Here is an 11720-nt window from a genome sequence, read left to right as displayed (position 1 = left end):
ACGTCTGAATGTGCTAAAACCACGGAATTGTAAGTGGGTAAATTGCGTGTTATGTGAGCAGACCTCAACAGAGCTGTTACAGAAACTCAGGGGGAGGTGGCAGTTACGAGGTCCAGAGGACACCTCCACTGTGACCTGTTCTGGGTCACCTCTGAGGCGTGACAGCGTTCGCCCCCAAGGCTGCTGGAAGGAAGACGTAAGCCCTGGAGGGCAGGGCTGGTATTGTGTCTCCACAGGCTGTGGGGACAGCCGAGCACGTGGAGCCTGTCACTGGCCTCTGTGGGAGGGGGAGGGGAAGGAGTGGCCCTGGGCAGTCCCCCTGGTTGTCCAGAGACCGTCTCCCTTGTTCCACTCCCTCGGGGCCTCTTCGAGGCACAGTCAGCATCAGCACCGAGGCCTGAATTCCCACTGGCCATGGGCTTTATGGGGCTGTCAGGGAGGCGGGACCTCATAACACCAGGCATCTGTTTGGTGCCTTTTCCTCTAAATGTACCCAAAGCACATCTCCACTTCTGAAAGATGACCACGCGTGTGGCCCGAGAAACGTGTCTGTCTCCGCCCCGCTGCCAGCCACAGCCCTACCTGGCACTCGGGAGGTGTGCAAAGCCGGCGCTGCTCCCTGCACAGGGAGCGTCCCCTGTGGGCCCAGGTGGGTTTCTGCCTGTAGCTCCTTGGAGGATCCTTGAGGGGAGGGGGAGGAGGCCTTCTTGCCTCTTCCAGCTCCTGGGGCCTCCAGGCCTAGTCTCTGTCCTCGCATGGCCTTCTCCCTGTCATTGGATTTAGGGCCCAGCCTCATTCAATAAGCATGACCTTATCTGAACTAACTGCATATGTACTATTTCCAGATCAGGCCGTGTTCACGGGCTCTGGTGAACTTGGGGGGAGACACTGTTCACCCCAGTACATGGTCCTTCCCAAAGCAGGTGGCTGGGAGGACAACACAACCTCAGGATCCGGCCCTTTATCCTAGACTCTGGGCACGATTCTGAGCTGGAAGAGAATTTGGATCATTAACTAGGCCAGACCACCAATGGAATATGGAAGCCCAGAGCTCCGTGCCTGTTCCTCATTGGTCAGAGAGGAGCCCAGAGCTCCATGCCTGTTCCTCATTGGTCAGAGAGAGTGATACTCCCTGTGCCTGTGTTACGTGGTCGTGGATGAGAACATGAGTGCTTTGGAAAACAGTGCCAGGTGTCCTGTTGCAATGTGTGGGAGACCTCTGACCCTCGACAGGGCATCTGCTGGGATACAATGGGTGTGAGGGCCAGTGAAGGTGATGGGGCCCAGCACAAGCCTCCCAGCATCCCAAGGCCCCTGTGCGGCACCCCATCTTTCCTACTGTGCTTCCTTTTCTGCTGTGCCTCTCCATGGCTGAGGCAACAGCAAGCACACAGTAGGTGCTCAGCAAGTGCTGAATACAGGCATGCGTGGAAGGGGGGTCTCCTGGAAAAACCCCCAGGCCCAGTTTAGTCCCTTGGTCATCAGCACTGCTGACAGCCGGGTGCCCAGGGGCTTCGCCCTGTGGGACCCACAGTAGAGCTTTGTGGGCCTGCATGTCAGGCAGACCTGCCCTCGAGCAGTTGGCTCTCGTTGGGCAGCGCATGTGAAGAAAATCCAGTTCTGAGCGCGGGGAAGGGGTGGTGGGGCTGGAAACCCACCAGCAGATCGCATCCCCACTCCTGCAGACGGAGGGGGCCAGTGCTGGGGGCAGGCGTGTCCTCAACCGGGTGTGGGGCGGGTGTGGTGTCTGGCCCCCTCAGGGCTGAAAGGCAGGGCCGTCCAGGACAGCAGAACAGTGAGTAGCAGGCAGTGAACGGGCACAGAATTCAGAGCCTCCCACGTTTGTGCAGCAGTTCTCAGACTCACATCCCTGGACTGCCAGCAGTGTCACTTGGGAGTTTGAGGGATGCCAATTCCCGGGTTCGCCCCTGACTCGCCAGTCAGACACTGGGGGGTAGCCAGGCCAGCAGGGTTTTGTCACACCTCAAGAGACCCAATTTCCAAATTAAAGTCACATTCCCAGCTTCCAGAGGAAAAAGTTTGGGGGGACACCATTCAGTTCGGTATAGGTGCTAAGGGTGGGCCTGGGGGGACATGGGAAGGTCACCCCATGCCCCGCCTATTTCTACGTCTTGTGCATCTGTGACTTCGACTTATATGTCGCCCCTGAGGTTGCATATCCATCCCGTGGGGGCTGACTCCCACTTTGGAGGAGCCGACCCCGCCCCGCCCACTGGTCAGCAGCAGCACAGGGACCCCGGCTAGGTTTCATGGCCTGGGCTCCCAGCTGGTTGGGGGAGCGGGAAAGGGGGTGCAGGCCTGATTAACATTGGGGGTGGGAGGAAGAACATGATTGAGATGCAGCCTGTGGAGTGGCCAGCAAGTGAGGAGGCCCCCGAGCTCATTGGCCTTCCAACCCCTCCCACGCCCACCCGAAGGTGTCAGCCAGTGGGGACTTGCCCCCTGAGCCCTTACCCATCAGGAGCTTGGCTGCTGGCGGGATCCTGAAAGTCTCATTTAAAGTTCACCTTCGAGATGCACTGGGAGGTTTGCTCTATTAAAAGCACTCGTCTTGATGGAATTTTATTTTAAGGTTGGCACAGCATTTTCTTTTTATGTATGTGTGAACGTATATATGTAAATACACGTATGATGTTGGTGAATTAACGTTTGTGGTATATTTACTGAGTGAAGCTGTGGAAACCAATAGTGGCCCCTTCAGGGGAGTTTCCCACTCGCTCGCTTGTGCTGTGCGTGTTGGGGGCTCCGAGCAGCGGGGAAGCAACATGCCCTCCTGCCCAGGAGTGCACGGCGGGGCATTCATGACAGGCACCCATCACGGTGGGTTGATGGGCGCTGTGACGATGGGTCCACGGGACCTGAGGGGTGGAACGACTTGCACACTCCCCATGCTTGCTTTGAGGCGGGCAGCAGAGTCTCAGGCTCAAGGTCAGGCCATGCAGCGGAGTGGGGGTGCCCCGAAGATGCCATGTGCAAGGGGCCCTCCCAGGAGCAGATCTGCCTCTGAGAGTCAGCCAGGCGGGAAGGGGTGGTTTTATTTCCAGGGCTTCAGGACAAAACAGAAGCATGTGTGGTGAAAGCATGACCTTCGCTCGACCTCTGGACACGCCCCTCCCAGGAAAGGCTGCCGTCACTGAGCCGCATGCCCATGCAGGCAGGACCGGAGGACGGCACATGTGCGTTTGCACGCACGCTGCTGGGACGCGTGTGTGCAGAAATGCTTTGGAACGATGCCCCCTTAGCCTGACTTTCGGGGGATTTCATATGAGTTCTGTGAGGTGGGCGCTTGTATAAAAAGCAAATTCACGTTATTCCTTTCTAAGTGAGGAACCATCAAACGTGCTCCCTTAAAAACACAAAATCTCACATTCGTGTTTCCCTATAACTTCATCCTGTGAGCAGCCTTGTCCGATCCAGCCTGCTGCATTTGGCTGTGGACTTGGGCACACACTGCTGCTCCTCAACAATCATCCATAGCTCCCCATTCCCCCTGCAGCCTGGCAGCGCTCATTCTACCCTGAGCTGGCCCTCCTGCCTTTCCCTCACAATCGGGCCATCTTCCTGCTGTTCCCTCTCTTGGGTGGTGAGGCCCGTTCTTGGTTCGGAGCCCTTTGGGGGTCCGTATTCATCAGCATCTGTCATGGTCGGCAGCAGTGACTGCTAGGGACGTGGAGGTCTGCCGTTAGCAGGCAGCAGACAATGTCGGCCTCACATCTTCTCAGGGCGATGCCGGCCCCAAGCCATCCAGGCTCGACTTAGGGAAGAATCTCCACAGGACAGCGCTGGGCCCTGTTCCAGACCTGCGATGCCGGTCTGCAGGGGCCTCCGGGCTCCTCCATCTGTTTTCAGGGAACTCGCCTTGCACAGCCCTGGCAGCCTGCAGTGAGGGTCTTTGCAAGATGCCCCCAGGGAAAGCTGTGAGGCTGAGAGACTTCCTGCAGGTGCAGAATCTGGCCTGCCTGTCCCTCTCCTGGGCACAGCTTTGATTGTGGCTGATGCGAACCGACTTCCTGCAGGTGCAGAATCTGGCCTGCCTGTCCCTCTCCTGGGCACAGCTTTGATTGTGGCTGATGTGTACCCTTATCCTCATCCATGCTGGTCCCTGCTCGCCTTGGACTCCAGGGAGCTCAAGCCCTCTAGGTGGCTGGGCCCAGGCATGCACCCCTGGCTTCCTGCCTCTGTCCATTCCCCTCATTTCCTCGTGACCTTAAGTTACTCTGTTAGTGGTTCGTTTGTCTGCCTACCTTTGTTAGAAGACGATGGAGTACAAGATAAATGCTGTACTGACCAGTGTGACGGGTCCCCCGCCTTGTCCACTGTCCTTGGCCTTTTAACCCCCCATCCTTGAAGCCACCAGTTTTGGGAGGCCCCACGCCCTCTCCCCTGTCTGCCCGGCCACTCACTGTCTCCATTGCTCGGGCCACAGCCCCTAAAACATGCTTATTTTTCAGGATTCCATCCTCTGGGCACAAGCGCATTGTGTGCCCCTTGGTGTACAAAGGTGTGCGGGTGGTTCAGGGTGGACGTCACCTGCTCGGGTCCCAGCCAGACACAGGGCTTTGGGGACACTCGTCTGGTCAGCTGTGACGCTCCTTTGCCAGCTGATTTCTCCCGTCCCCAGGGTTAGGGGCCCTCGGCCAGCTGGGGAGGGGCCCGGTGTCCGACACAGCGCCACGTGCAGTTGAAGCGTGTGAGGACGGGAGGTGCTTAGTGAACACTGAGCTGTCGCTCAGAACCCCCAGGGCTGGGGGCGTAGTTGGAGTGGGCAGTGACTGCTCATGGGTTCAGGTCTCCTTTTGGGGTGACAGGAATGTTCCACAGGGAGAGGTGGTGGCTGCACAGCACTGTGGGTGTGCTAGCTGCCATGAACCGAACACTTCTAAATGGTTTATTTTATGTCATGTGGGTTATACCTCCATTTTTTTTAAGAAAAGGAAAAAGAAAACCTTAAAAAAAAAAACCCAACTAGTTGGGTGTGGCATGTCCAGAATAGGCCAATTGACTGAGACAGGAAGTAGCTGGAGCTGCCTCTGCTGGTGGGAAGTGCTGGGGGAAAAGGGAAGGGTGTTACTACTGGCAAAGGGAGCAGGGTTCTTTTGGAGGCAAAGATGTTCTAAAATTGATTGTGGTGATGGTTGCAGGGCTCTGTGAATACACTAAAAACCGCTGAATTTTAAATGGAAGATTGTAAAGTATGTGAGTTATATCTTGATAAAAGTTATTCTAGCCGAAACCGGTTTGGCTCAGCGGATAGAGCGTCGGCTTGTGGACTGAAAGGTCCCAGGTTCGATTCTGGTCAAGGGCATGTACCTGGGTTGCGGGCACATCCCCAGTAGGAGATGTGCAGGAGGCAGCTGATCAATGTTTCTCTCTCATCAATGTTTCTAACTCTCTATCTCTCTCCCTTCCTCTCTGTAAAAAAATCAATAAAATATATTTTTTTTAAAAAAGGGAAATTCTTTAAAAAAAAAAAAAAGTTATTCTAAAAACAAAGAAAGCCCTGCCTGTGGCATGTCCTGGAGAGAAGCACAGCACACACCACTCCAGCAGCCGTGAGCTCGGAGCCCCCGGGCTGGTTCGGGGTGAGTTGGGGGTGCGCCTTGGCTCCCGGGCGCCCTGGTGGGATCGAGCCACGTGCTGCGCTGCTTTTCCCCATCGGGACCAGCCGCATTCAGACGGCCAGTGTCTTAGCTTAGGGCGCAGAGCCTCACAGAATCTGATGAAAGGTATGCACACTCTGCTTTGGGGGTTGGGGGATGCATGTAGAGCATTTTGAGTGTAATTTCAGGGGACACATGGGCCCTCCCAAAGGCCCCCAGTTCAGAGCCCCTCCAGGGGTTACTCGGGCCTCGGTCAGCCTCCAGGTCTCCGGGCTGGGGTGTCGTGCTGCTGTAGCTGTAGCTGTCCGCTCGCTGGGTCTCAGCCCAGGACGGATGCGGGACAAGTGGCGGGAGCTGGCTCCGCAGGCCTCTGCTCCACTCACCCTGCCACCCGGTCCTTCCCCTCGTCACTGACTCTCCCACCTGCGTGTGGCCGTGGAGGCTCACGCCGGCCTCACTGGGTCTGACTTCCACCTGTTTCTCACGTGGCGACGCTGACAGCTCTCAAGATACCGACGCACCTGCCCCAGCCCACGTTTTCCATAAACTCGTGGCTGTGGCCTTCCGGAGCCGGGGCTGGAGCTCTCGGGCTTCAGGTGGGCGTGGTCCTCAGAGGCGGGTGGGTGGGGAGGGGCCAAAGGCTGCAGGAATGATTTATCCTGTTGATTTGTTATTAATGCAAATTCAGTGTTAATAACTGGTGCTTTATTAATGGCTTTGTCTCCACGAGGCTCCTGTCCCTCTTCTGTTGTAATTACAACCACAGGGTTCCCAAGGAATCTTCTAGAACAGTGGTTCTCAACCTTCCTAATGCCGCGACCCTTTAATACAGTTCCTCATGTTTTGGTGACCCCCAACCATAAAAAAATTATTTTTGTTGCTACTTAATAACTGTAATTTTGCTACTGTTATGAATCGTAATGTAAGTCTCTGATGTGCAGGATGTATTTTCATTGCTACAAATTGCACATAATTAAAGCATAGTGATTAATCACAAAAACAATATGTAATTATATATGTGTTTTCCGATGGTCTTAGGCGACCCCTGTGAAAGGGTCGTTCAACCCCCAAAGGGGTCGCGACCCACAGGTTGAGAACCGCTGTTCTAGAAGGTGGTGCTTCGCAGCTTGTGCAGGTTTAAAAAGTTTGAGGACCCCTGTTCTAGAAGGTGGTGCTTCGCAGCTTGTGCGCCCAAGGGACATGGGGTTGCAGCTGTCTTGAGTGACTGTCATCTTTTCCCAACTTCTAGAAGGGAGAACTCTGAGCAGACTCTCCTCCATGCTACATTTTGCAGGGGTTTCTCTTCAGTTTGGGGCCTGCGGCCAGGCGGTGCAGCGGGTGGCGGGCAGCGGGAGCCCTGGAGAGGAGTTTTAACGGGGACCCTGGAGCCTGGAGACCGCCGCGCGGGCAGCCTCGGCACTCGCCTCGTTTCCTGCACACATGTTCGTGCTGTGATTTACTGTGCATCCGTATGTCATACATTTGTTTTTTATAGCAAAGTTGTTCCTAGTTATTGGTGGAATTTTGAAACGAGAAAGCCTGGTCGCTCACGAGGAGCGAGGGGCCTCCGGGGTAAGCCTGTGGACTGAGGAACTTGGGTGTTGGAGGGTCAGGCTGCTCAGAGGAGCCTTGAGAGGCGACCGCTGAGGGGCAGGCTACCCCGTGTCTTGGACTGGTCGTTGTGCCTCGGTTTCCCTGGTGTCGGGAAGCAGTGCCCCCTGGAGCCAGGACACCAGGCAAGTGAGATGTAGGGACCCGTGGCATCGTCCTGCCTTGGGCACCCAGTCCAGCCTCGTTTTATGGAGGGAGGAGGGCCTCATGTGGGCCCCAGCTGGGGAGCAGAGTCCTGGGACCCCTGGGCTAGACATCTTGGGGCAGCAACATCCAGCTGACCGGCTGGCCTCCGTCACGCATCCACCTGGCGTGGGCATCACCGGGTCTGCCACTTGGTGCAACGTGTGCAGAATGTTTACTGATGTGAGAGCAAACCCATTCTGATCCCGTCCCCCGCACCCAGCCTGTGCTTGGGGACTTCATGTGCCCCCCCACCCCCCAGACATTCACGAGGTCAGTGGTGTCACTGACTCCGTGTGACCAAGGGAGAAACCGAGGCACAGACGTGTGACTTCCACTGAGCCTCTCGGCTCCTACCTGGAGGTGCCACGCCTGTGCTCCGAGTGGCGCCGTCACCCACAGTGAGGCGCTGGAGGAGCTAGGCCTGGCCTCTGGGCAGAGCCCGTGGGAGACAGACTTGCTTTCTCCCAGCATCTGGAGACCGCACTTCACGCCCACTCTCTAAGCCTGCCTCTTCCACACACGGGGTTAGTGATAGCAGCTGCTAGAAGGTGCCAGGTGATGGCTGAGCGGACGTCCCCTGGCCCCGTGCGGGTGGGGTGGGGTGGGGGTCGGAGTGGAAGGAGCGCCGGGCGAGTGTGCCGGGGACCAGCTGCAGTCCCAGCGCGGCCTCCTGGGAACACCTTCCCCCGCTCTCGGCTCACCTGGGCCTCCTTCTCAGGGGGAGCCGGGGGTGGCAGTGCCACCTGCTGGGATGAGTGATGGGCAGCCTGTGCACAGGATAGTGGGCGTCTGGACGTGTCTGGAGAGTCCTTCCTAGCGATTCGGCTCCTCCCTGGGCCTGGAGCCAAGCCTGGGGCTGGAGGAGTGTTTTGTTCCTTATGCCCTTGACCTTCTGAGTGCTGGTGGGTCCACCATCAAGCCTGCCTGTTCCTGCTCAAAAGCCTGGCTGCCCACTCACCCCTTGGGTGTGGCGGGGTGCACCTGCCCCCCAAACTGCTCATTTGTCAGGTCAACATTGGTTAAGCACCTGCTCGCTCCTGGAGACTCAGAGATGAGTCAGCCGGTCTCGGCTTCAGTCTGGGACGACCCAGGGAGGAGGGACACTCCTGCTGCAGGACCTGAGCTCATCTAGGACCCAGGCCCCGCACAGGGGTGGTGTGCCCTGTGCCCAACTGAGCTGGTCTGGTTGGTGCCCAGGGATGTTCGCTGAATGAATGAAGGAACAAGAGACCCGCAAGTCTGAGGGCACATACCCCAGGGCCTGGTCTGGTTGGTGCCCAGGGATGTTCGCTGAATGAAGGAACGAGAGACCCGCAAGTCTGAGGGCACATACCCCAGGGTGCCCAGCATCCTGTCCTGGCCCAGCCCCTCTGCCTCCTGTGCCCTCACTGCCCTTCCTGCCTCTCCCCCAGGACCTCCCACTCCCGGGCCAAGGCCGAAGCAGCCCTCACTGCGGCTCAGAAGGCCCAGGAGGAAGCACGGATCGCCAGGATCACTGCCAAAGAGTTCTCACCTTCCTTCCAGCACAGGGAAAACGGTGAGTCGGGCGCCAGGCGGGTGGGGCAGGGTGTCCTCCAAGGCCACGTTCCAGCAGGTGCTGCCCACTGCCGTCTCCCCTCGTGTTCACCCTCCTTCACGATGATGTGTGTCCCTGCAAGGGCCTTGGCACACTCCTCCCTCACACGTGTCAGCACCTCTCCCTGCCTCCGGGGCTGTGTCCCTGTGTGCACGCGTTTCCATGCATCACCCTCTGCTTTCCATGATGGTGAATGTCTCTGTGCTCTGCGTGTGCATGTGGTCTCTCCCTGCCCTTCCCCCAATGTTATGCTAGAACTTCCTGTGACAAACCAACTATTCTATAACTGCTCTGTTCAAAAAGGTAGTGAGTGGCCATGTGGGGACTGCGGCTAGTTGGCTGAGGCCCTGGTCATTAGTTGCGTTTGATCAGAACTGATCTGCATTTAACTGTAGAGAGCCACGCGTGCCTGCTGGCGGCCACACTGGGCAGAGTGGCTCATTAACTGAGGGGAGCTGCCGCCATGTCCTTTGGTGGGAGTTGGAGGAGCTAGAAACCACTGCAGGTAGCAGATCTGTGACCCTCGTCCTGTCTGGGGGCCAGGCCTGAGGGAGGCAGAGAGGGCTGGAGAAGGCGGGCATTGCTGAGAGAGGGCAGACAGCCCCCTGTCTCCGCTCACTTCCCTCTGGCCTCACCCCGGCGCTTCCTCTGCAGCAGGAAGCCCTGGAGGACAGGTTTGTGGGAATAGAAGCCGCCGGAGGTTTTAGGCTGACATCTGCCATGCGCAGTCTATCCTGAGCGCTCACCCGAGCTCTCCTGGAGCCGGAGCTCCTGGCCTCACCGGGAGGGTCCCGGCCTTTGGGGCAGTGAGGGAGGCCGCCCGCTTCTGGGAGGCAGGAGGACCCAAGATAAGGGACAAAGGTGTTGGAATCCAGCCACACATGTTCTGCTTTGCATTTTCACAAGGATGCTTCCAGGAATGTCACGTGCTCTGCAACTAATTTTAGCGGAGCAGTCTCCAGGCTGGTGGCGCTGACAGGGCGCTGGAGCTGAGCATGAGGGCACCACTCTGGGGCGTGGGGTTCACGAGACCCTGCAGGGTCGCTGTCCAGGCTTGTCTGGGGCCCTAGGGTGTAAGGCACAGGGGCCTGGGCCCCAGAAAGTCCAGATTACAGTCGGGCAGGTCAGGGGAGGGTCATGGGAGTCCTGTGATGGGGCCAGGGCGCCCCACCCCAGGGAGGGCAGTTCTCCATGTGGTCCCTCAGACACCCCCTGGCCTGTTTCCCTCTCTGTGCTGGGGACTGGGGAAGAGGGGGACCACCCGTGCCCCCATCCCATGGCTGCAGAGGTGTGGGAGACTACACCCCATATGACAAATGGGTGCAGATGCAGGGGGACTGACTGCCCCAAGTCCCAGCACCTGTATCCCCAGTACATCCAGGACCACATGGGACACCCCTTGGCGGCCTTCGCCCTTTGAAACACCCCAGGGACTGTTCATGGGCGTCTACAGCTCTGCCTTGTTCTGGTCACCACCTCAGGCCCCCATGCATGCTAACAGCATGGTGGATGCCTCCTCATAGACGGGGCGCCCGGCCCCTGCTGAGAATCCTGGCCACACCGAGGGTGCCGTCCCCTAAGGCCTTCTCCTGCCCTGGCTCAGAGGCTCCAGTATGGAAGCAGGGAGGGGAGCCCAAGCAGAGGGTGGGGCAGGAAGAAGAGGCCACCGGAGGCCTAGGCCACCGGAGAGGTCCGTGTCCTGGGCAGACAGGCCCCCCTCCCCAGGCTACAAGACCTCGAAGGTCACCTAGCAGGAGATGCTTCCTTTCATCCTCAGGAGACCCCCAGAGTAGGCGGGGCCCCAGTCCTTGCACACTGAGCCTTGGTCTGCCTGCAGCCCGGGCTGGGCCAGAGCTGCTCCCCACCACTGCCTGTCGGGACCTGGTCATCCTCAAAGCACCTGTGGGAGGCGGCTTGGGGGCCATGGAGGGGCTTTGGGAACCACTGTGTCCCAGCCTGTGCTGCTGTCCTCGGGCTGAGTAACCAGCCTGTGTGCTGCCCGCTCCTCCTCCGTACAGGGCTCGAGTACCAGCGGCCGAAGCGGCAGGCTTCCAGCGACGACATCGAGGTGATCTCTATGGGGACGCCCATGCAGCAGGAGAGCCCGGAGCTGTACCGCAAGGGCACCACCCCCTCGGACCTGACCCCCGATGACAGCCCCCTGCAGAGCTTCCCTGCCAGCCCCTCGGCCACCCCCCCACCAGCCCCTGCCTCCAGGAACAAGGTCGCCCACTTCTCGCGACAGGTGTCGGTGGACGAGGAGCGGGGCGGGGACATCCAGATGCTCCTGGAGGGCAGAGGAGGGGACTACGGCCGCCACAGCTGGGGCGAGGAGAAGGCCGGGGCCTCCAGAGGGGTCCGCAGCGGAACCCTCCGCAGTGGCCAGCCCGCGGAGGACTTTCGCACCCGGGGCTCGGGCCACAAGCAGCCCGGGAACCCCAAGCCCCGGGAGCGGCGGACGGAGTCGCCCCCTGCCTTCTGGACTTCCCACCCTCGGGCCAGCAACCCCAGCTCAGGGGGCGCCAAGCTGCTGGAGCTGGACGAGGAAAAGCTGAGCAACTATGAGATGGAAATGAAGCCCCTGCTGAGGGTGGACTCCCACGGGCAGGAGGCCTACCCCCAGAAGAGACGCTACAGTAGGGGGGCTGCCTGCCGGGGCCTGGGCGAGGACCGGGGCTTTGGGGCGCAGAGACTGAGATCCAAGTCCCAGAACAAGGAGAACGTCC

General features: G+C 58.8%; 1 protein-coding gene across 1 annotated transcript in view; it reads left to right on the top strand.

The window, feature by feature from the left end:
- The window catches only part of JPH3 (junctophilin 3), a 104808-nt gene that overhangs the window by 87256 nt on the left and 5832 nt on the right, over positions 1–11720 (top strand). Inside the window, exons 4-5 of the mRNA XM_014536789.1 lie at positions 8831–8955; positions 11013–11716. Of these exons, the coding sequence (XP_014392275.1) occupies positions 8831–8955; positions 11013–11716 (829 nt within the window). The remainder of the gene's footprint in view (positions 1–8830; positions 8956–11012; positions 11717–11720) is intronic.

This window comes from Myotis brandtii, unplaced genomic scaffold (genome assembly GCF_000412655.1).
Source record: "Myotis brandtii unplaced genomic scaffold, ASM41265v1 scaffold165, whole genome shotgun sequence".
NCBI lineage: Eukaryota > Metazoa > Chordata > Mammalia > Chiroptera > Vespertilionidae > Myotis > Myotis brandtii.
The sequence above is the reverse complement of the archived record's forward strand: the minus strand, read 5'-3'. Positions and strand labels throughout refer to the sequence as shown.